General features: G+C 37.0%; 3 protein-coding genes across 5 annotated transcripts; 1 reads left to right on the top strand and 2 right to left on the bottom strand.

Annotated features, from left to right (window-relative positions):
• Positions 1 to 742: 742 nt before the first annotated feature.
• depdc1a (DEP domain containing 1a) lies at positions 743 to 15,634 on the bottom strand. Of its 2 annotated transcripts, XM_079826931.1 has the most exons (12): positions 15,390 to 15,624; positions 14,649 to 14,914; positions 14,433 to 14,565; positions 14,161 to 14,282; positions 8,811 to 8,941; positions 8,666 to 8,713; positions 8,403 to 8,540; positions 6,607 to 7,494; positions 5,585 to 5,757; positions 5,291 to 5,464; positions 2,931 to 3,110; positions 743 to 1,796 (listed from the first exon to the last, which is right to left on the bottom strand). In XM_079826931.1, exons 1-12 carry the CDS (start codon positions 15,435 to 15,437, stop codon positions 1,653 to 1,655), a joined length of 2,445 nt encoding a protein of 814 aa, XP_079683057.1. In that variant the 5' UTR covers positions 15,438 to 15,624; the 3' UTR covers positions 743 to 1,652. The 2 variants fall into 2 exon arrangements, with proteins under 2 accessions (XP_079683057.1, XP_079683056.1); XM_079826930.1 differs by lacking the exon at positions 6,607 to 7,494 and having other exon boundaries at positions 15,390 to 15,634.
• A 925-nt stretch (positions 15,635 to 16,559) lies between these two features.
• Positions 16,560 to 18,012, top strand: smim15 (small integral membrane protein 15). Of its 2 annotated transcripts, none has more exons than XM_079827106.1 (2): positions 16,560 to 16,632; positions 17,427 to 18,012. In XM_079827106.1, the coding sequence occupies exon 2, from the start codon at positions 17,456 to 17,458 to the stop codon at positions 17,678 to 17,680; it is 225 nt and encodes a 74-aa protein (XP_079683232.1). In that variant the 5' UTR covers positions 16,560 to 16,632; positions 17,427 to 17,455; the 3' UTR covers positions 17,681 to 18,012. The 2 variants fall into 2 exon arrangements, with proteins under 2 accessions (XP_079683232.1, XP_079683233.1); XM_079827107.1 differs by having other exon boundaries at positions 16,563 to 16,613.
• A 2,222-nt stretch (positions 18,013 to 20,234) lies between these two features.
• On the bottom strand, positions 20,235 to 22,275 carry ndufaf2 (NADH:ubiquinone oxidoreductase complex assembly factor 2). Its single transcript, XM_079827422.1, has 4 exons — positions 22,057 to 22,275; positions 21,629 to 21,718; positions 21,315 to 21,355; positions 20,235 to 20,843 (listed from the first exon to the last, which is right to left on the bottom strand). The coding sequence occupies exons 1-4, from the start codon at positions 22,169 to 22,171 to the stop codon at positions 20,598 to 20,600; spliced, it is 492 nt and encodes a 163-aa protein (XP_079683548.1). The 5' UTR covers positions 22,172 to 22,275; the 3' UTR covers positions 20,235 to 20,597.
• Positions 22,276 to 22,315: the final 40 nt, after the last annotated feature.

Below are 22,315 nucleotides of genomic sequence, written 5' to 3'. Positions count from 1 at the left end.
CCGGCCGATTGGAAGGCTGTGAAACAAAAATCCCTTTGTGTTCAGACGAAGAACATTTTCACTAATGTTTACCTTCCTGAAAGACACTACGGCTCAAATAAGAAACTCATTAGTACCTGTGGTAAACTGGGGTCAATTTGCAGAGATCTTTCCTATGAATATTTTTTTTAAAAACGTTTTAAAATATATACCTACAACCTACAACAGAAGTGAAAGTAATGCAGCACATTGTTATTTCAGAAAAATGAATAGAAGGTAACACTTTATTTTAAGGTGACGTAGTTACACATTACTACATGTACTTACTATAGTATATGCGTAATTACAAGTAACTAACCCTAAACAAAACCCTAACTACATAGTAAGTAAATTAATATTACTCAATATTTATTTGACAACTGCGTCACCTTAAATAAAGTGTAACTTAAATTAACAACAGTCTATTATGCAAAAAGTTGCCAACTGTCTATAGTCTAACAAAAGACGTAGGAATGTGACATGTGAAAAGGCGTTTCATTCATCATTTTCTTTGTTTACTTCCCTGGATGTTTTCTGGGGAGCACCATGTCCTTCATAAAAGGAGACTAGATGTGAATACAGATGAAGGTCCACAATACAGCAATCCTAACAATTCAACTAAAATTACATGCATAAGTATTGATATCTTTCAAATACTGCCTACTATTCAATAATAATACTGATAAAACATTAAATATCACACAAAGAAAACAATGCTTATTTTAAAAGTTTATTGCATAGATTAGGAACAGTATTACACAAGTATTTGGGGTGATACAATAAAGTATGAACATAAAACGCATTGGATTTGGCTTACTTATGCCCATTAACTCTATACAGTAAAACTATATATGAGGACATACAAATCAATCTCTGTCCAACTTTAGGCTTTCATTCTTAATACGCAAGCCACTGAAACAGTACAGTGACTTGAGTGTAGGAGGATCCATTCACACAGATAAAAGACGAACATAAGCAATGAATAGATTATGAACTAGAGTACTGGCTAGAAAGAAAATATGTACATAAGAAATAACAGCATGTTAGCCAATTTTGAGATGAAAAACAGTGCAAATTAGCCCATACTAGCTTAATAGCCAGGAATTTCCACATCACACAGAAGCGGTTATATTCGTTTTTAGAAGTCTGTGTGGACATTTTCTGTGCAACCTGAATATTGAAAACACCTGAAGACACACAAAAGGTGAAAATAGAAAAACAAGAGACTAAAACTAAAACATAAACAATGTTACAATTATAAAAATCTTCATTTTGTTTAAAGGAGACTCCATGTAAACAGCATGTCACCATGTTTATTTCCTGTGGGTCCTCCGAGTTTTGTACTAACTATAATACGAATGTCTGAAAGCTCCCAATAACTTACAACAATTCACACACCTTAAATAAATAACATTAAAACTGACATCTGTATTGAAACTGGGTTGGGGGGGACCATTAAAAGTCACTTCACGATAGAAAAATACCACAAGAAACTTAAAAACAACTCTTCAATAAAAGTTACAGTTCAGATTATACTGATGCGATCCAATGTTACTGCAACAGATCAGCTAAAAGTCTTTAAACTCAGACATTCTCCCAAAATATCATTCATACATGAGCTTTTTAAGAGGCATTCAGTTTCGAATACTGAAGGTTTTTGGTTTCTTGATGCTTAACAGCATTGGCGGTTTTATCTTTGGTTTATCTGCAAAAAGCTGAGCTTCACTCTCTGTTGTGGGAAAACGTCTCAAGTAGATGTCAGGATATTCCTTCTGAAACTGAGAGAAGAACAACAAAAAGTTGATTTGCTTTTAGGCCATCATAAAATTACCATTCTATGAATTAAAGGTGCAGTAAGCGATTTCTCAGAAACCGAGGGCCACAACACACTTGTAGTAAATCAACTGTAGGGGATAGCGGATAGTATACACTCATGATGGGGGAGGAGAGAGAGAGTGAAATTTGAAGAAAGTGTAGAAAAAGAGATGGCTGAGAGACATTACAAAAGAGAAAAGGTCAGGAGTATCAATAGAAAAAGAAGGGATATGAGTATGCGCCTAGGTTTGCGACTTTGCATCATTTCTGTTCCATACGTAAATAACACTGGTTTTGCTATGTTTCACAGAACCCATATATACTGTTGTTATAATGTTAGCTATAATAACAGGACAGTTTTGAGTGTCGTTGGCTGTGTCCAAAATCACATACTTCCCTACTATATAGTAGACCAAAAAACCAGTATGTCCAAATTCACAGTAAAAGAGTAGGCAAAAAGTACCTGGATGACTTAATTCTTTTGGCGAGATTCTGAAGTGTGCATATGATGGACACTTGACTATCCCATGAGGCCAAGGGAGAAGACTTGTGAATGGCAGTGAAGCAACGTAACTGACGCTGGTAGGTCACATGATAATGACAACATGGTGAATGTAGTACGTCCAGATTACATACTACACCTTCATACTATATACAACAGTTTTTTCAGCGGGCATGAAGTATTTACGTATTCAAAATAAGTACCTACTCAAGAGAGCATGTGATTTCGGACGCAGCCATTGAACATTATTTTCTACTCATAATCCACTCTTGCATCGCATGTTCATGCATTTTGGGGGCGGAGCAATGAAGGGAGGGATGTTTGTGTTGATTTCAAATACCAGCAGTGTTTCTCAGAAATCGTTCACTGCACCTTTAACACTTTGGTGTTTTTTTTTTATTTGAAGCATTAGAGGCAAAAATTAAATTTTTGGTTGTTGTGAGAAAAAAATTGATGTTTGATAAACTATTATATAATTTGTGTTTAATATTTACGTGTAGAAAAAACTTAAAGTAAATCTTTTAACTCCTTGTTTTGTACCCCTTTCGTGTACACGGGATGTTTATGAGATATGAGAAGTTCAGTAAATAAATACCAGTTTTAGCTTCTTTTTCTTCTCTTTTACAGACATGGACTTGTCCTTTATAAGATTTTCCAGGAGGTCAGCAAGAGCAGCTTGGGACACAGACAGTTTCTGCTCTTCAAACTCCTGAGTGCTGATCTGCCTGCAGAATGAGTATGTCGGCATGGCAACACCAGAGCCTGAGCATGTGGTCTGAGATCAAGAGTGCATGCAAATGAGCGTTAGGAGAATAACCACAAATTAACAAAAATACACTATAATGAATAAATAGAGGCATCTCTTACCTGGAATAATCTGGTTTAAATACAATGTAACATTCTGTGTTTAATTCCTCCAATACAATAGCCCTAAAGATTTCTATTGTATCAAAAATGTAATTTTTTTATTTATTTTATAAAGCGAGGGAGGTGTCGAAATTATTTTCTGTGGCATGACACTTTTTATCAAGCTTCTGTTTAATCCTGGCCATTCCTTAATCCTCATGTTGCAAGTTGCTTTAGTTGCCAAATTGCCATTTATAATTATGGGGTCAGAAAGATGCATTAAGAGAGGTACTTAACTTGGTCAAATGTGACAGTAAAGACATTGCTACAAAAAATTATATTTCAAATACATTTTGAACTTTCTTTTCATCAAAGAATCTGAAAAACAAAATATATCACTGTTTCCACAAAAATATTAAGCAGCACAAACTTTTTTCAACACTGATAATAGTCAGAAGTGTTTATTGAGCGCCAAATCAGCATATTAAAATGATTTCTGAAGGAACATGTAACACTAAGACTGGAGTAATAAATTCAGCTTTGCCATCACAGGTATTAAGTTATTTTAAAATGTAATTATATTTGTACAATATTACCGTTTTTATTGTATTTTGATCAAATAAAATGCCGCTTTAGTGAGCATAAGAGACTTTCAAAAACATTAAAATTGTATCAACTCCAAACTTTTGAATGGAAATGTAGTTAAATATAGTTCTATAAACAGTTGCAAGAAAAAGTATGTGAACCACTTGCAGAATCTGTGAAAATGTGAATAATTAACTAAATAAGAGAGATCATAGAAAATGCATGTTATTTTTTATTTAGTACTGTCCTGAATAAGATATTTTACATGCAAATGTTTACATATAGTCCACAAGACAAAAAAATAGCTGAATTTATTAAAATAACCCCGTTCAAAAGTTTATGAACCATTAATTCTTAATACTGTGTGTCGTTCCCTGGATGATCCACGGCTGTTTTTTTGTTTTGTGATGGTTGTTCATGAGTCTCTTGTTTGTCCTGAGCAGTTAAACGGCCCAATGTTCTTCAGAAAAATCCTCCAGGTCCTACACATTCTTCAGTTTTCCAGCATCTTTTGCATATTTGAACCATCTCCAGGAGAGACTGTACGATTTTGAGATCCATCTTTTCACACTGAGGACAATTGAGGGACTCAAACACAACTACTAAAAAAAGGTTGAAACATTCATTGAATGTTCAAAAGTGTTCACCCCCAGCTCTTAATGCATCGTGTTTCCCTCTGGAGCATCAGTGAATGTTTCAACCTTTTTTTAATAGTTGTGTTTGAGTCCCTCAATTGTCCTCAGTGTGAAAAGATGGATCTCAAAATCATACAGTCTCTCCTGGAGAGGGTTCAAATATGCAAAAGATGCTGGAAAACTGAAGAATGTGTAGGACCTGGAGGATTTTTCTGAAGAACATTGGGCAGTTTAACTGCTCAGGACAAACAAGAGACTCATGAACAACCATCACAAAACAAAAAAACAGCCGTGGATCATCCAGGGAACGACACACAATTTTGAGAATCAACGGTTCATAAACTTTTGAACAGGGTTATTTTAATAAATTCAGCTATTTTTTTGTCTTGTGGACTATATGTAAACATTTTTTTATGTAAAATATCTTATTCAGGACAGCACTAAATAAAAAATAACATGCATTTTCTATGATGCATTTTATTTTGTTAAAATTATTCACATTTTCACAGATTCTGCAAGTGGTTCACATAGTTTTTCTTGCAACTATATGATTTTAAATTACACCGTTAATAAACTGTTAATATTATAATAAATCTAAATTTAAATAAACATTACTACAAATATAAACTGTGACCCAGTTTCACAGACAAGGCTTAAGACTAAAGACACACAGACTAAAATGCGTGTTTGAGCAGTTTCAACTAAAATCAAATTGCACTGGCATATCTTAAAATATGTCATTGTTTTGTCTCAATATGCACACCTGTCATGTTTTTTTCCTAAAGCATGTTTATAAAAGCTACTTAAATGTCCTAATTGAACTAAGGCCTATTCTAAGCCCTGTTTGTGAAACCAGATAGTAATTTCCATGTAGTTAATCAGGACTCACCAGTGATTTGAGATAGTTGATGTGATCTTCCACAGCATTGCGCAGGTACACAGGCACCTGCAGGACCTCCTGATGGTGATCCATGAGAAACGATAACAGCCTTGTTGCCAAGAGCTCGTCCAGGTCATCCACCTCCTCACAACTTAAGACACACCTAGAGAACGTCTGCACCAACTGCACACACATAAACGCAAATGTATTTGGAATGTGTACGACATAAGAATGTGCACAAAAGAACAATGTATTTGCTTTAATGTGAGTGAGATTATGATAAGATTTTTTGGCTTTCCTGACCAGAGTCCGCGTTCCAATGATGTCATGCAGTCGCGGCATGTCCACGTTCTGGCTCATGCGCGAGATCATTCGCAAGAGTAGCTGTAGTTTACGGCGACTGGCAGGCGGCAGGAGTAATGTGCAGAGCTGCAGGGCATCGATGGCCACCCGCTCCAAAGAAGGCTGCAATAAACCTGGAACGTGATGTGACCCACATGTATCCAAAATAAACCACTGTAACTTAAATGCAAACAAAATGAACACACAAAGCTTCACCCATGTAATCAAATCACACACATAAATGGCATTTACGTGGAATATCTAAGGAATTCTACTACGGTGAGTAGTGGTGTGTGTGTATATATCTCTCAAGATTTAACTAAAACATCCCAATGATTCCATGAAATGGGACCTCAAACCTCTTAAAATGTTTACTTTTTGCTATTTTAGAGCAGCAAGTACTAAACACAAATTGAAATTAAATATAATCAATTAAATATCCTACTTAAATACAGGTAGGATCAGTAAGAGCTTTTGAAATAACTTTTCTGAACACAGTCAACATTAGAACACAGGCAAATGGCCCCCATTTTAAATATTAATTTACTGATGATAAGCTATTTTGAAAAAAAAAAAAAGGAGAAAATATACATTTATACCCCAGTCTACCCTGGCTTTTTATCCAGAAATTTGCACAAAAAAGTATAACGAAACAAAAGTATGTATTAGTAGCCTGTGTGCTGTAGAATTAGTTAGCATTAAAGTGATAGTTCACCCCAAAATGAAAATAAGGAGATATTTAGCAAGAAAATAAAAAGAGCAGCTTCGTTCTCCTCTCAAGGATCTCCTTTGCATGTAAAAAAAGAAAGTCATATTTGTCTGGAACATGAGGATGAGTAATTAACAGAATGTACATTTTTGGGTGAACTATACCTTTAAGAGTTATAATACATGTTAGTGTGGCAGGAACAACAAACACATGCTCAATCACAAACAGAGAAGCACATCCTCATTGTTCATGAGTGTTTTTCACATGCTCTTACTTTGCTCAGGGTGGCGTTCTAACGGGGCCGAAGGGGGGCGAGCGGGTGCAGGTTTGCTCAGGTCCAGAGAGCTCTGACAGCGTCTGCCAATGCTCGGACCTGCCCTAACATCCATGCAACTTCCATGCAAACTGTGCAAACCAGGACCTCTAAGGTCAATGCTGGATGTGAAATCTGGTCTCATGGTAATTTCAGCCACTGGAGCGTGAATGCTAAAGCTGCTAGCAGACATTTCTCTATTCTCCTCTATGTCGAACAAGTTACCGATGCTTCTGGGCCGGGCCCTGGCGGGTCTCTGGTTGGTTGGACGAAGAATTGAAGGGAGTTGGGAGCTTGTGTTGTTGCTGGAAGTGTGAACACAAGAGTTTTTGGATACTGAGGAACCTTGAAGCTCAGATTTTAGGTTTGGGTCTACAGGAGAATCTGTTTGATGGGATGATTTATTGCTGCTGCCGCTGGACTGTAGGCTTTCTGATGATCTGAAAAGGCTGTTCTTAGAACATTTATCAATGATTCCCTCCAGAGAGCAACTTCTGGACCGAAGCCTGCCATATGGGACTTCTGTTTTTTGAGCCGGAGGAATTTCTAGATAGCTACCGTCCAGCCCGGCTCCATCGCTGGCCCTTCTACCCCTAAAAATGGGCTGCTGCCGCGCTCTATGGGTTTCTAACTTAGTCTCTGCTTTTGAACTGAAAACTTCCCTCATGGGCGAATCGGCTTCATCGAAGGCCTCCTTTCTTATTAAGCTCAGCAGGAGGCATTCAGTCGATTTGAACAGGTTGGCTGCATTCACATGTGGGGTTTTGGCTGGATGTGGGCAGTTGGGTTCCTCCAGGCTTTTACGCTTTCCACTTTGAGTTTTGGGAGTCGTGATGTAGCCACACATAACTAGCAAAGGACCAGACAACAGAACATAAACAACAAACAGGCAGGCAAAGACTTTTAAGAACGCGTGAGACATTTAAAACAGAGCAGACGGGGTTAGTTTTGAACATTGTCTGACACCACAAAAGCAGTGCAGTCAGTAGAAATGGCTTTGTGCGACTCCACATTCAATTTGTTCCATCAATATTTTATAAAATAAAACCCACAGGCAAAAGGTTTAGGTAATCCTTTAGGAGGCATTTCCCAGAGAGGATGAAGTGTGAGTATTAAAACAACCCAGGCCTGATTCTCCAGTGACATATTAACCCATGCTTAAGTAAACTGTAAAATGGATACACTACCATTCAAAAGTTTAGATTTTTTCATGTTTGAAATAAGTCTCTTATGCTCACCAATGCTGCATTTATTTGATCAAAAATACAGTAATATTGTGAAATATCATTACGATTTAAAATAACTATTTTCTTTTCCAATATATTTAAATGTAATGAATTACTGTTATGGCAAAGCTGAATTTTCAGCATCATTACTTCAGTCTTCAGTGTCACATGATCCTTCAGAAATCATGCTGGTTTGCTGCTCAAGAAACATTTCTTATATTATCATTGTACAGTTAAACAGTTGTGCTGCTAAATAGTTTTGCGAAAAACTGTAATGCATTTAATCCAGAATTCTTTGAGGAATAGAAGGAAAGCGGCATTTATTTGAAATAGACATTTTACACTGTGACTTTTGATCAATTTGATGCATAAATAAAAGTATTATCTTTCAAAAAATAATTCTGACTGATATAACTAAGTTTTTGAAAGGTAGTGTACATGTAATTTAATATTCAAAACCTATTTTCAGTTGCAATGAGACTTGTTTTTTCTTTAGTGGGGAAAACAATTAAACGTGTGGTTCATACATACCTAGGATGTTGACAAAGAGTTCATAGTACTGAAAAGTGAGCAATGGCTGAGAAAGACTATAGAAGTAGTTTGAGACTGTTTTAAACACATCCCGCTCAAATCCTGGGTAAGATGACTGGTTTGAGTCATACTTTGGCCCTTGATAGATTGGAAAACAACACAGCATCATTTCAATTACCAATAAAGCAGTATCATAAAATCCGTTCAATTTGTTTAGTTATATTTCAATTGTATCATTTCATTTCACATGTAACAGAACTTACAGTTTGCAAGACATTTCATGGCAGACAAAACCCAGTGCGGTAAATCTTCTACAGCGGGGGGACAAAATAAGAGAAAATAATCAGAATGTGAAAATATGATGTTTGCCACCATTTTTTCGATTGAAATGACACATATCAGGCCTACCTGTCTTATCGTCCAATGAAACGACTCCATGTTTATTGACTTGTGTCATATTATACACAATGAACTGAGGATTGACTTGGGCTGGATCCAAAACATCTTCAAGAGACCCTGATCCCACCAATTTCTGTAAACTGAGCATTCAAAAGATGATCAAATTCATGTAAAACATCAAATTGAATACGTTGTTGGGGTCATCTGTGTCATACACCCTCAAATAAAACCGTTAGACATATAACAAAATATACTAGGGGAAAAAAATACTGCAAAAATATATATACCTTCAGCCTTCACAATTGTTTATCATTTTGAATTTATTTAGATCATATACACTCACCTAAAGGATTATTAGGAACACCATACTAATACTGTGTTTGACCCCCTTTCGCCTTCAGAACTGCCTTAATTCTACGTGGCATTGATTCAACAAGGTGCTGAAAGCATTCTTTAAAAAATGTTGGCCCATATTGATAGGATAGCATCTTGCAGTTGATGGAGATTTGTGGGATGCACATCCAGGGCACGAAGCTCCCGTTCCACCACATCCCAAAGATGCTCTATTGGGTTGAGATCTGGTGACTGTGGGGGCCATTTTAGTTCAGTGAACTCATTGTCATGTTCAAGAAACCAATTTGAAATGATTCGAGCTTTGTGACATGGTGCATTATCCTGCTGGAAGTAGGCATCAGAGGATGGGTACATGGTGGACATAAAGGGATGGACATGGTCAGAAACAATGCTCAGGTAGGCCGTGGCATTTAAACGATGCCCAATTGGCACAAAGGGGCCTAAAGTGTGCCAAGGAAACATCCCCCACACCATTACACCACCACCACCAGCCTGTACAGTAGTAACAAGGCATCATGGATCCATGTTCTCATTCTGTTTACACCAAATTCTGACTCTACCATCTGAATGTCTCAACAGAAATCGAGACTCATCAGACCAGGCAACATTTTTCCAGTCTTCAACTGTCCAATTTTGGTGAGCTTGTGCAAATTGTAGCCTCTTTTTCCTATTTGTAGTGGAGATGAGTGGTACCCGGTGGGGTCTTCTGCTGTTGTAGTCCATCCGCCTCAAGGTTGTGCGTGTTGTGGCTTCACAAATGCTTTGCTGCATACCTCAGTTGTAACGAGTGGTTATTTCAGTCAAAGTTGCTCTTCTATCAGCTTGAATCAGTCGGCCCATTCTCCTCTGACCTCTAGCATCAACAAGGCATTTTTGCCCACAGGACTGCCGCATACTGGATGTTTTTCCCTTTTCACACCATTCTTTGTAAACCCTAGAAATGGTTGTGCGTGAAAATCCCAGTAACTGAGCAGATTGTGAAATACTCAGACTGGCCCGTCTGGCACCAACAACCATGCCACGCTCAAAATTGCTTAAAGGGTTAGTTCACCCAAAAATGAAAATTCTGTCATTAATTACTCACCCTCATGTCGTTCGACACCCGTAAGACCTCCGTTCATCTTCAGAACAGAAATGAAGATATTTTAGTTGAAATCTGATGGCTCTGAAAGGCCTCCATTGACACAATGGCACGGTTCACTCTCAAGACCCTTAAAAGGTACTAAAGACGTCGTTACAAAGTCCATCTCACTACAGGGGTTCTAAAATAACTTTATGAATCGGCGACAATAGTTTTTGTGCGCAAAAAACCCCTAAATAACGACTTACATAGTGATGATGATTTCAAAACACGGCCTCATGAAGCTTCGAAGCGTTATGAATCAGCGAGTCGAATCAGCGGTTTGAATCGCCAAATTTCAGCAGTTTGGCGGTTTGACACGCGACCCGAATCATCATTCGGCTCATTGATTCATAACGCTTCATGATGCCGTGTTTTGAAATCATCATCACTATGTAAGTGGTAAGTAATGAGGGTAAGTAATTAATGACAGAATTTTCATTTTTGGGTGAACTAACCCTTTAACCCTTCACCTTTCTTCAGTTCAGGAGATTGTCTTGACCAGGACCACACCCCTAAATGCATTGAAGCAACTGTCATGTGATTGGTTGATTAGATAATTGCATTAATGAGAAATTGAACAGGCGTTCCTAATAATCCTTTAGGTGAGTGTATAAATCACTTCAACATTAAAAACAGGCCAGCGGTGACACTAACAAAAAAATACAGCGTCCTTTTTATTGGAGCTACCATTATAGGGCCCTATTTTAACGATCTGCACACATGGTCTGAAGCACATGGCGCAGGCGTTTCCGAATCCACTATGCTAGTTTAACGACGGAAAAAACGGTTGCATGGTCCAAAAGAGTTGTACCTAATCTCGTAATGAGTCACAGGTGTGCTTTGGGCGTAACGTGCAATAAACCAATCAGAGTCTCATCTTCCATTCCCATTAAACGGCAGTTGTGCTTGCACCATGGCGGATTCACTATTTACATGGCGGAATTTGAGAGCAGAAAAACTGAACGCTTCTCCAGAGAGGAATCCTTTTATTTTTAATATTTAAAAATGTTTGTGTGCTCCCTGTGTGTGTAATAAGCAGAGTGTACGCACATTGTGAAGAAAATACTGCAAAGAACTACGTTTTCAGTAGCCTTAAAATAGCAACGCGCCCATGGACGAACAGATGGGCATGAGTGTATTTGCTATTTAAACAACGTGGCGCTGGACGTGAAAATGATAACTGCGCAGGGCTGAAGCTAGCAAAAAATACTTGCGTTACACCTGGTGTCGCATTGCACCGGGTGTATGATAGGGCCCGTTTGAAAGAAGTCTCTTATGCACACCACGGCTGCACTTATTTGATAGAAAATACAGTAAAAATAATAATATTGTGAAATATTATAACAATTTAAAATAACTGTTTTCTCTTTTAATATATTATAAAAAACATGTTTCCCCTGTGATGGTAAAGCTGAATTTTCAGCATCACCACTCCAGTCTTCAGGGTCACAAAATCCTTCCGAAATCATTCTAATATGCTGATTTTCTGCTTAAGAAACATTTCTTCTTATTATTATTATCGTCAATACTGAAAACAGTTGTTCTGCTTAACAATTTTGTGAAAACAGTGATGCATTTTATTCAGTATTCTTTGATAAATAGAAAAAGTTCAAAAGAGCAGCATTTATTTGAAATAGAAATTTTACACTAGCATGGCTCCGCCCTCCTACGTACTTCCGCTCAATTTTCATTTTCCTTCAAGGGTTAGTTCACCCAAAAATGAAAATTCTGTCATTAATTACTCACCCTCATGTCGTTCGACACCCGTAAGACCTCCGTTCATATTCGGAACACAAATTAAGATATTTTTGTTGAAAGCTGATGGCTGAGAAAGGCTTCAGATAGGCCTCCATTGGCATTCAGTACATTTACACTCCCAAGACCGATAAAAGGCACTTAAAACGTCGTTACAATGTCCATCTCACCACAGTGACTCTACAATAATTTTACGATGCGACGACAATAGTTTTTGTGCGCAAAAAAAAAATCAAAATAACACCTTTATCCAACTTGTTATTGTCTTCCGTGTGTGCCTCCACGAAGCATGCGCGAGAATATGACGTAGCGCCAGCGTTCGGGAATCCATGAAATGCACACTTAAGCCCTATTTTGAGCACTACGCTGAGATCTAAAGCACGATCAATGTAGAATCCAACAGCTTAGACACGCGCGTCTTCCTCTGCTTGTAAACAAATCCCTTCTGGGTCATGTGTCCGAGCGCCGGATCTGCGTCATATTCTCGCACATGCGTCGTGGAGGCACACACGGAAGACAATAACAAGTTGGATAAAGGTGTTATTTTGATTTTTTTTTGCGCACAAAAACTATTGTCGTCGCATCGTAAAATTATTGTAGAGCCACTGTGGTGAGATGGACTTTGTAACGACGTTTTAAGTGCCTTTTATGGGTCTTGGGAGTATTAATGTACTGAATGCCAATGGAGGCCTATCTGAAGCCTTTCTCAGCCATCAGCTTTCAACATAAATATCTTCATTTGTGTTCCGAATATGAACTGAGGTCTTACGGGTGCCGAACGACATGAAGGTCAGTAATTAATGACAGAATTTTCATTTTTGGGTGAACTAACCCTTTCAGTACTCCGTCTGGGATTGAGGTATATTCTCTACTTTCTCCTGTCAAATTTTAACAGGTCCAATCAGCGAACAGAGGGAGTGGCTGAGAACGATGTTGTTGATGTGGTGCGCTAGTTTGAGATGACATACGTCACGACCAAACGTTAGCGATTGGTTATGGCAGATCCAATAGTTTTAAACTTCGAACAGTTCGAACATTTCATTTGTCTCTCTGTACAAATGAAATGTACGAGAGTCTGGTAGGACCAGGCTAATTTTACACTTTCACTTTTGATCAATTTAATGCATGAATAAAAGTATTATCTTAAAGGTCCCGTTTTTCCTGTGTTTTTAAAGCTTTGATTGTGTTTACAGTGTGCAATATAACGTGTTCATGTTTCGCGTGTAAAAAAAACCACAGTATTTTTCACACAATTTACTTATATGTATACCGCTGTTTTCACTGTCCTAAAAACGGCTTGAAAGATTTCCTTGTTCTATGAAGTTCCTCCTTCAGAAATGACGAGTTCTGATTGTGCCAGCGGTTCCCGTGTTGTGATTCGACAGCAGCTTAGCGCACGTTGCCCGGAAAGGTCACGCCTCTTACCATAACGGAGAGATGCATGCCCTCAATGTTATTGTAAACATGTCTATATTACCGTATCAATTTGAGCCGGAATAAGACCCGGGATGAAAATAACAGCGTCTCGACGACATGGCGACAAACACACTCTACAAACGCAACACTTCCTCTTCTCCACGTAGGAGAGCAACAAGACCACGCCCCCTTTTTCGCATATTCTTGTGGCCGGAGGTTAGTCAACAAACTGTTTAATTGACGTCATTAAAGCAGGAAGTAAAGGGATGTAGTTCAAACCGGCCGTTCGCTGTAGGCTTTGAAAGGGAACTTCTGTTAAATAAAATATCTCGCTTGGCATTGAACTTTGAACTTTATAATTTTACAGGTATTATTTATGCTCTAACAGCAACATTACACACTAACAAAAGTTTGAAAAATGGGATCACAAAGAACAGGACCTTTAACAAAAAAAAACGTTCCACTGACCCCACATTTTTGAACAGCAGTGTATATACGTAACTTCTGCACCAAAGTATAATTTAAATTACATTCACGTAAATACCATACAATATATTTTAAACCAAGCAATATATCAAAGTATCTCCATTAGACAACCTCACTTCTTTGTAAGTGACTGCAAACAGGAAGTACTTCTGGTGCAAAGCTGTGAACATCAACGCATACAAACAAATTATATGGGACAGATGGTGTGGGGGGAGGTCGGCTTACTGTGTAAGTGTCACATTCTTCCAGATCACGTGAATGTCCTCCTCTGTGAGCTCCCTGCAGCGTTCAGTCTCACCTGAGGATGATTCCATAGGAGACACTTGAGTTTCTGGATCCACATTTTCCTGTGTGAAAAAGCAAGTGGATATTATACATCTGAAATTAAATTTCTCATTAAAGGCCCACTATTCAGGCTTCATCAAGCTACGCCTTTGTTTTAAATAAGCAACCTCTAGCAGCGAATAATGACATATTGTGGCTTTAACAACCCTTACCAATATTTCTTTATCAAATTTCTTAGACCCTCTGAATTTGAAGAAACTCTCCCTGTCCATTATAGAAATGCTCTTTTTCCTTAAAACCGGGGCACGGTTAGGAATAGGCTTCAGTGGAGATGTAGATGGAAACCTGAAACACATTTTAAACCAGAAAACGATATGTTTCTCTCTATATTTACTCTCTAACTGTTTAAAAGATCCACTTTATCATACCTGTATAGCTGGCTGTTGTCCTCCAGGTCTTCCATGCCCCACCTACCCTTCACATCCTCAATAACATGGTTCTTCAAAAACTTTTTCAGCAACTGGACTGTCTGCTGTCGGGTGACCTCAGGTCCAAAATTGCTGTTGTTCTTCAAGAGTTCATGTAACCAGTCCACAGCTGCTGAGGCGGTGAAGCAGCTTGTGTAAACCCTCAAGTGCTGCCGGTGCTTCTTCAAAGGCATCCCTGCCCGGAAAAGTTTGGTCACTTCATTCCACTGGGAAATAAACACATAATATCACATGAAGAGCTTCTATTAGTTTATTCAAAACCAAATGTCTAATAGACAAAATACAAATAATAACTGAGCTTTACAGAAGAAGAAAAAAAATTCTGTAAGTTTATAACTGTCACTTTTTTTATCAAAATGTATAAACAAGTGGTAAGTTATATATATATATATATATATATATATATATATATATATATATATATATATATATATATATATATATATATATATATATATATAGCTAAATAAATAAATAAATTTACCTAAAGAAACACCCAATAATAAACAAAACACTTCTAATAACAGGTAACGTTAACGTTAGCAACTCAAAGTGCTATACAAAGACTGAGCAACTAAATAAATGTGCATTATAAAATTGACATGTAGGTTATTGACCTCGTAAACTAATTTGATAACATCACCACACCATATTTGACCAAATAAGGCAGAAGAGACTCACCAGTTTAGTGGCCCTGTATGGACCTGGGGTGACGATGTGAGAACTCATTGAAAAGATCGCGATGTATCCACAACCTATACAGCCGTTTTCATTATTCCTACATATACGGGCGACTTATTGCTATTTTTTAATAAGATCGCTGAATATATCGATAGGCAAAGTCGCTCATTGATTTGTCGCTGGTTGTAGATAATCCGAGGATGTATCGATGATCCTCACACGCGTTTGAAATTACGTCGCGACGTTTCGGACGATTGGGATTGGATGGTTTGTTTGGTCACATGATCGATATGGCGACAGCCATTGGTTGTTTCTTGATGACAGATTTGGCTGTCAAAATACTGGTTTTAATAATTATAAACTTTTTACTCAAAAGAAACGATCAAGAAAGGTTCATGCACTACACAATATTAAAAATATTTTACAAGGTGTCTAAAACGGTAGTGGTCAAATGGTAAAAAACATGTAAAAGAACACGAAATAAGAACATCAAAAAAAAATATGAAAAGGTGCAAAAGAATAATAAAAGAAAAGTTACAGCTTCACTTATTTATTATTATTAAATATGTTGTCAAATCTATTACCTATGTATAATTGTTATGTATATTTGAATTTGATTTTTTTACAGTCTATGATTTGAATACAAACACATGCATGTATATATTTAATAAATATTTGCATGCATATACTGTATTTATATATTAAACATTTTATATTATATATAAATATATTATATTTTATATATAAATGTAAATATTTTCATTAAATATATACATGCATATGTGTGTAATAATTACACACAGTACATATATATTATGTAAACACAAACTTTTATTTTGGATGCGATTCATCGATTTGACAGCACTAATTATTATCATATCATATATCATAGCACATTGCATGCTCTACCGCAATATATACAACACCATGTGTGGAAAACAAATACAAACACAGAGAAGTTTACAGCGATACACTATCAATTCTAAAATAAAATAAAATAAAAATGATAATTTACATGTATTTGGAAAGATTTAAAAGTTCTATAGTTATTACTTTTGGGTTCATGGTTTCCTTTTCAGTCAAATACGTTCTCAGAGGACGTGATAGGAAACGACTACAGTTCCCACACTGCAATGTAAACAAAAGTTAAGAGTTTCGCTTCCGCTTTTCCTCCTTTTAGGTGTTTCCGGTGTCCGGCGACTGTTACCAACTAATAACTGCTCGGTAAATATTGAACTATCTGGTGGGTGGTCGTCTTTCTTTAAAATGATGATATTGATCAACATGCTCTATACTGATATGTACACAAAGATACTATAGTATGATTTTCATTCATTATTGGTGTGGTGCGGAAGAGTCGCTAGAAAGCTTTGTGTTAGCTTATAGCTGTCAGTGCTGCTTATTAAACTTGGTTAGAGAACTGTAACTCTAACTGGTTTAACCATTGTATCAAATAAGTGATAAAAACATATTTATTGCACACAATGAACAAGCATAAATATTTACTCTCAAAACTCTTACATTTGCTTGCTAAACTAGGTAGCTAACAATATGGTGAGTCAATGTAGGCATGAAAAGACCATTGCAGCAATATTGTCTCTCAGTCTCAACTACAATGTAAACTTTAGAATATGGTTTTGAACTTTTTACACTTCCTGCATCTAAGTGATATGATTTCACAGGAGAACTGGGACCCCGACTGAGCCTGGTTACTCCCAAGGTTTTTTTCTCCATTCTGCCACCTGATGGAGTTTTGGTTCCTTGCCACCATCACCTCTGTTGCCTTTGGCTTTTGGCTGGCTTAGTTGGGGACACTACATTTTCAACTATATTACTGATCTGCCCGCAATGACACTATATGATAATTAAACTGAGCTGGATAACATCACAGTTTTCTTCAGAGCGGCTGTACAGCCGAATCGAATTCTGTTGCATTACATGATTCCTGTTAACACTGTGAAACTGCTTTGAAACAATCGGCATTGTAAAAAGCGTTATATAAATAAAGGTGATTTGACTCTCTCTCTCTCTTCATAGGACCTGCTGCTGAAGACAGTCCGAGGACAATGATTGATTTCAAAGGATGGGCAGAATATGTGGTGGAGTGGGCAGCCAAAGATCCTTATGGTTTTCTCACTACTGTTATCCTGGCTTTGACCCCACTGTTTATCGCCAGCGCCCTGTTATCATGGAAACTCGCCAAGATGATCGAGGCCAAGGAACGTGAGCAGAAGAAGAAACAAAGGCGACAAGAGAACATTGCCAAAGCCAAGAGAGCCAAGAAGGATTGAGCATGGGACAGAGAGGGGTCAATATAATAGTCCAACCCCCTGATATATTGCTCTTCTCTTAACCCTGGACAGTTCTTATGGGACCTGGAGCAAGACTGGGCTTGAAGGCGGCCTTAGTAAACCCTTAGAGGGAACATATAATGGGAGGGTTGATTGATTGATCTCAATAGCAGGACTGCAGTACTTTTCCAGGATGTTATCAATGCAGTGGAAAATGCACTGCATTATTGTGCTATCCACTATTATGCAGTGCTCTGCATTCCATTTTTTTACTGGGTTGAATCCACAAAACACTTAAATCATTTTTTAATAAAGAAAATTCTTAACATGAAGTTTGACTCAGAACTGTGTGCGCTTATTACAGTATTCTTAAATCTTAAACATCTTTTTTTCTTTTCTGTTTTTAAACCTATTTCCTATGATCATATTTGAACAAAGACTTTTGATTCCTAGCCACAATAGGTAAATAACTGGAAGAATAAATTGCAAAAAACAGTAAAACTAGTTTTAGCTACAAACCAGTGTGTTTATGATTATGATAATGCATTGTTATCATATACAAATAAGATAACAAATACCAGTTGACAGCATCAAGCAGGCCAATGTACTGTTTTTTCCCCCCAGCTAAAATAACAAAGCAGTTGAGACCTGGGGCCTGTACCATGATGGTAGTTTAATAAACTCAGGGTTACAGGATTAGTTTAGAGTTGACAAAACCAAACCAATTTATTCAGGCTTTGTTGGTCCCATGATGCTGATCATCAGCTTTCTCTTTCAACTCAGGCTTTGATCCTTAGTTTAGGAGTTTAGCTGTGACATCAGTAGTCAACAGCCAATCACATGCTGTCGATCAGTGAAACTGAGATTTACTTCTCACGAGAGAAGCAGCAAGATTAATGTCTCTCTTCTGCAGAATATTACATGATTGAAAAATATTAAGAATTTAAACAAATTTACACAGGAAGAAGAAAAGAGCTGTCTATGAAAGAGGACAACTTTAAGAAAAATCTTATATGTCAATGCAAGTTAAAGTTATGAAGTTTAGTTGATATATAGAGAGAATTGAACATTTAAGCTCACGTGTAGTAATATTTATAGCTTTATTTATTGATTTTAAAGCTTATTTGTATGACCTTTATATAGGCTATTTATATTCATTTTAACTAAGTGCCTATTAATGATTGTTTAGCTAAAATCATACATGTGTAATTGATTAAGGGTATTATAATTACATAAATGATATCTATACCATTCAAAATTATTATTATTATAAATAAGCATTGTTAAAAGCCAGACGCTTTAGTCTTTAAAAAAACATTTGCTATGTAGTGACCTTTAATTTGGAGTAGAAAAAGTGGGAGTGACTTTTTTGCATCAGAGCTCTGTCGATTTGCTCACAGCTGATTGGTCTAATTTCAGTTTGAGATCTCTTATCCAGAACATAAACTGCCCTGGAGCAGGTTAGCCTTGGAGCGTAAGTTACTATGGAGATAAACACTGCAAAAAGCCAAACCACTTTAATGGTATCTAAAACCCAGGATTGTCACAAACTAAGCTTAAACATATCTGACTAGCCAGCTAAACCAGCTTCATGGTATAGGCCCCTGGGCCCGTATTTATCAAGCCTCTGAGAATTACTCACAAGAACACTGCTAAAAATTGACTTAAGTGTAAAAAAATTCTTGGCTCAAAGCTGTGCATAAAAGTCAAGCATCTCAGTCATACTTTAAGTGAAGTGTAGGACTAAATCTTAAATGTTAGTTTTAGAGATGATTTACGACAAACAGGATTTTGGATAACGACATAGGCATGTCAATCACTGAATAGATTTCCTTATTTAAGAATATTCTCAGATAAATTCACATTGAATGGTGGAATTAAGGGGAGTTTGCATTTAACACACAAAAAAAGATTTTTCAAAAGAATACTTTGATATATTCACATTGGAAATGAAAGATAAACACGTTTTCCACCATGTCTTACAAATTACACATTTTAAACCAGTGTCCTGTTAACTGACCTGCCCATATAGAGGCTAGATTTTATGATATAATCCAAAAGAATACAGAATTGGTGGGAGGAAGAAGTGCTACTGCTTGCCGAATTATTCGAACAGCGTACCGCAACATAACCAGCGGTGAGAAAGATGATGCTTGCTCAGTCCAAACGATACCGTTTGATTAAACGCTCGTCGTCAAAAATTAAAAAAAAAAAATGTTTCCTTCCTCTCCTGAAAGATTTGCGCACGTCTCTGTCTCCTCAATGCCATCACAAGCCCCTACTTGCAACTCCTAACCACTTGCGAGACCTCTCAAGCGGTCTTAAATAACTGGGAGAGTAAGAGTGATTCTAAGCTTTAAGAAATGTTATAACTTTTATACTTAAGTTTGAATGTTGGAGTAAATTTCATGAATTCTCAGCACTTAAGACTAAAATGGCACTTTGAGAAGCTTGTTAAATACGGGCCCAGAAGTCTTGCACATTCAAGTAGCCACACACACTCTTACATTACAAATAAGGTGTTTAAACATATTTTGATAGGACACAATAATTTGAGATCAACTGCAGCTGCAACTTTTATTAAACCCACTTTCTAAATAAAGTGCAAAAGGAAATCTGCAACACTGCAACTGTTCGAAAACAAGCATCCAGTACTGAACGCACAAAATGTTCTGCATTTGGTAATTTCACTTTGAAACAACCCTGAGTAAAATCCATTTCAATTTACAATCCATTTTTATTATATTGAACTTGGAAAAATATTAAAAAGCTAACCATAAATAATGTCATGCAGTGTTTCTCAAATGGCTCCAGGAAACCAGTACTGAATAATCCTCAAGAATGAAAACAAACACTACTACTAATCCATTAAACTGCAAATTTACTTGAAGACGGCAAATTAGGGTTTTATATAGTCCTATTTTTTGGTTGCTGGAGGTGCCCAGGACCCTGGCTGGAATGTGTTGGCAGTGGTTACGGGGTCCTCGCTGAATTCAGGCTGCCCAAACTGTGTGGCAGAAGCATGACCTTTGACCTGAGTCTGAACAGGCTGATCCACCAGACCTTCCTCATGCTCTTTGATCTGAAGGGCTTTGTCTCTCTCCCCTGCCTCTACAGCTTTGATTTTGATCTGCTCCCTGTAACGTTCATTCTTTAGCAACTCCTATAAAGGGATACATAAGGAACACTTAAAGGGATAGTTCACCCAAAAATTGTAATTCTATCATAATTTACTCACCCTCAATTTGTACTCTGTATGAGTTTTTCTCTTCTGCTGAACACAGAAGAAGATTTGAAAGAATATGGGTTAACCAAACAGGTGTGGGGCACCATTGACTTCCAAAGTACGGGGGGGAATATATGAAGTCAATGTCCCCCACAACTTTTTGGTTACAAACGTTCTTCAAAATATCTTCCTTTGCGTTAGGTAGAACAAAGACATTTGTACAGGTTTGGAACAACTTGAGGGTGAGTAAATGATGACAGAATTGTCATTTTTAGGTGAACTATCCCTTTAAAATTATGGCTTCATTACATCGTTCTAGGGATAGAAATTGTCATTTATATTCTGTTTAGACATTACATAATTACACAGAGTTCTGAGTAGCTTTCTTGATATAATCAGAAATAATACCTCTATAGTAGGTGGCTGCTTCCTCCTGCCTCTGATCCAAGCTATAGAAACAGAAAAGACAAGAAATATATAAGTTAATTGATCATTTGATGATAACAAGATATAAAACATTTAGATCTTGAAGTACAACATGCAAATACATCCAATTATGGGCTTATGAAAAATATCTTCATTACTGGTGCCAATTTTCATATATTAATAATTTTAATTAAGACAGTTAATACAGAATAGAATAGAAATAGTAGGTTCACATTATCATAAACATATAATATTTGTTTTGTTTACAGACAGGTTCATGACTGATTCTCTATTACCATCCCATTCAGAAGGAATGTTTCCTTCCATGTACTCAAACTCTTCTGGATTTGCTGCTTCTACTAGGCGCCTTGGCCGAATGGCCCGTCCTGAAGAAGACAAGGAAGATTTGGGATGAGACCAATGTATTCGTTTTATTCAAACCACCAAATTAAACAACAAAAAAAGATAAGCTATCTATCACCAATGGACAAGAAAAGAGGTTGATTTGGATTTTGTTGTTCAGAATGGCTACAGTTTAAAATATTAAAATGTATTTAAAGCTGTTAAACATTTAGATGATTCTCAATAATCATAATACATTATATTAGTATAATTATTATACTATCATCTCTCCGTTTAATTTACAAAGCAAATTATCAAATTGGCTGTTACTCGGTTTAAAAACAGGTCAAGATTACACGTCAAAGTCTTATGCATGACCTACCCGTCCATGACTTCTGCTCGGGTATGTTGTAATATTTATTTCCAAAATGATCTGTGCCGATATGCTCTTTTACCACTCCAAATGTTCTTCGCCACAGAGAGCTAATACGGCTCATAACTATAAGTTCTATGTGAACTGTCAATATTCTCTCCTACTGCACATGCACACGCATTCACTGAGTCGTAGGGTTACAACTACGCAGCATTAATCCTCTCATGTGATTGGTCCTTGCGCCCGTTCTGGCCAATCAGTGTATGCG

The sequence above is a fragment of the Gobio gobio genome, assembly GCF_949357685.1.
Source record: "Gobio gobio genome assembly, chromosome: 10".
NCBI classification, from domain to species: Eukaryota; Metazoa; Chordata; class Actinopteri; order Cypriniformes; family Gobionidae; genus Gobio; species Gobio gobio.
The sequence above is the reverse complement of the archived record's forward strand: the minus strand, read 5'-3'. Positions and strand labels throughout refer to the sequence as shown.

Bases quoted from the DNA above. Each gene is read 5' to 3' on its own strand.
- depdc1a (XM_079826931.1), bottom strand. From the start codon at position 15,437: ATGAGTTCTCACATCGTCACCCCAGGTCCATACAGGGCCACTAAACTG. The intron at 14,566-14,648 runs GTATGATAAAGT...AATGTGTTTCAG, and splicing joins GACAACAGCCAGCTATACAG to GTTTCCATCTACATCTCCAC. The intron at 8,541-8,665 runs GTAAGTTCTGTT...CAATCTATCAAG, and splicing joins CATGAAATGTCTTGCAAACT to GGCCAAAGTATGACTCAAAC.
- smim15 (XM_079827106.1), top strand. From the start codon at position 17,456: ATGATTGATTTCAAAGGATGGGCAGAATATGTGGTGGAGTGGGCAGCC.
- ndufaf2 (XM_079827422.1), bottom strand. From the start codon at position 22,171: ATGAGCCGTATTAGCTCTCTGTGGCGAAGAACATTTGGAGTGGTAAAA. The intron at 21,719-22,056 runs GTAGGTCATGCA...TGTCTTCTTCAG, and splicing joins CGAGCAGAAGTCATGGACGG to GACGGGCCATTCGGCCAAGG. The intron at 21,356-21,628 runs GTAATAGAGAAT...CTGTTTCTATAG, and splicing joins CATTCCTTCTGAATGGGATG to CTTGGATCAGAGGCAGGAGG.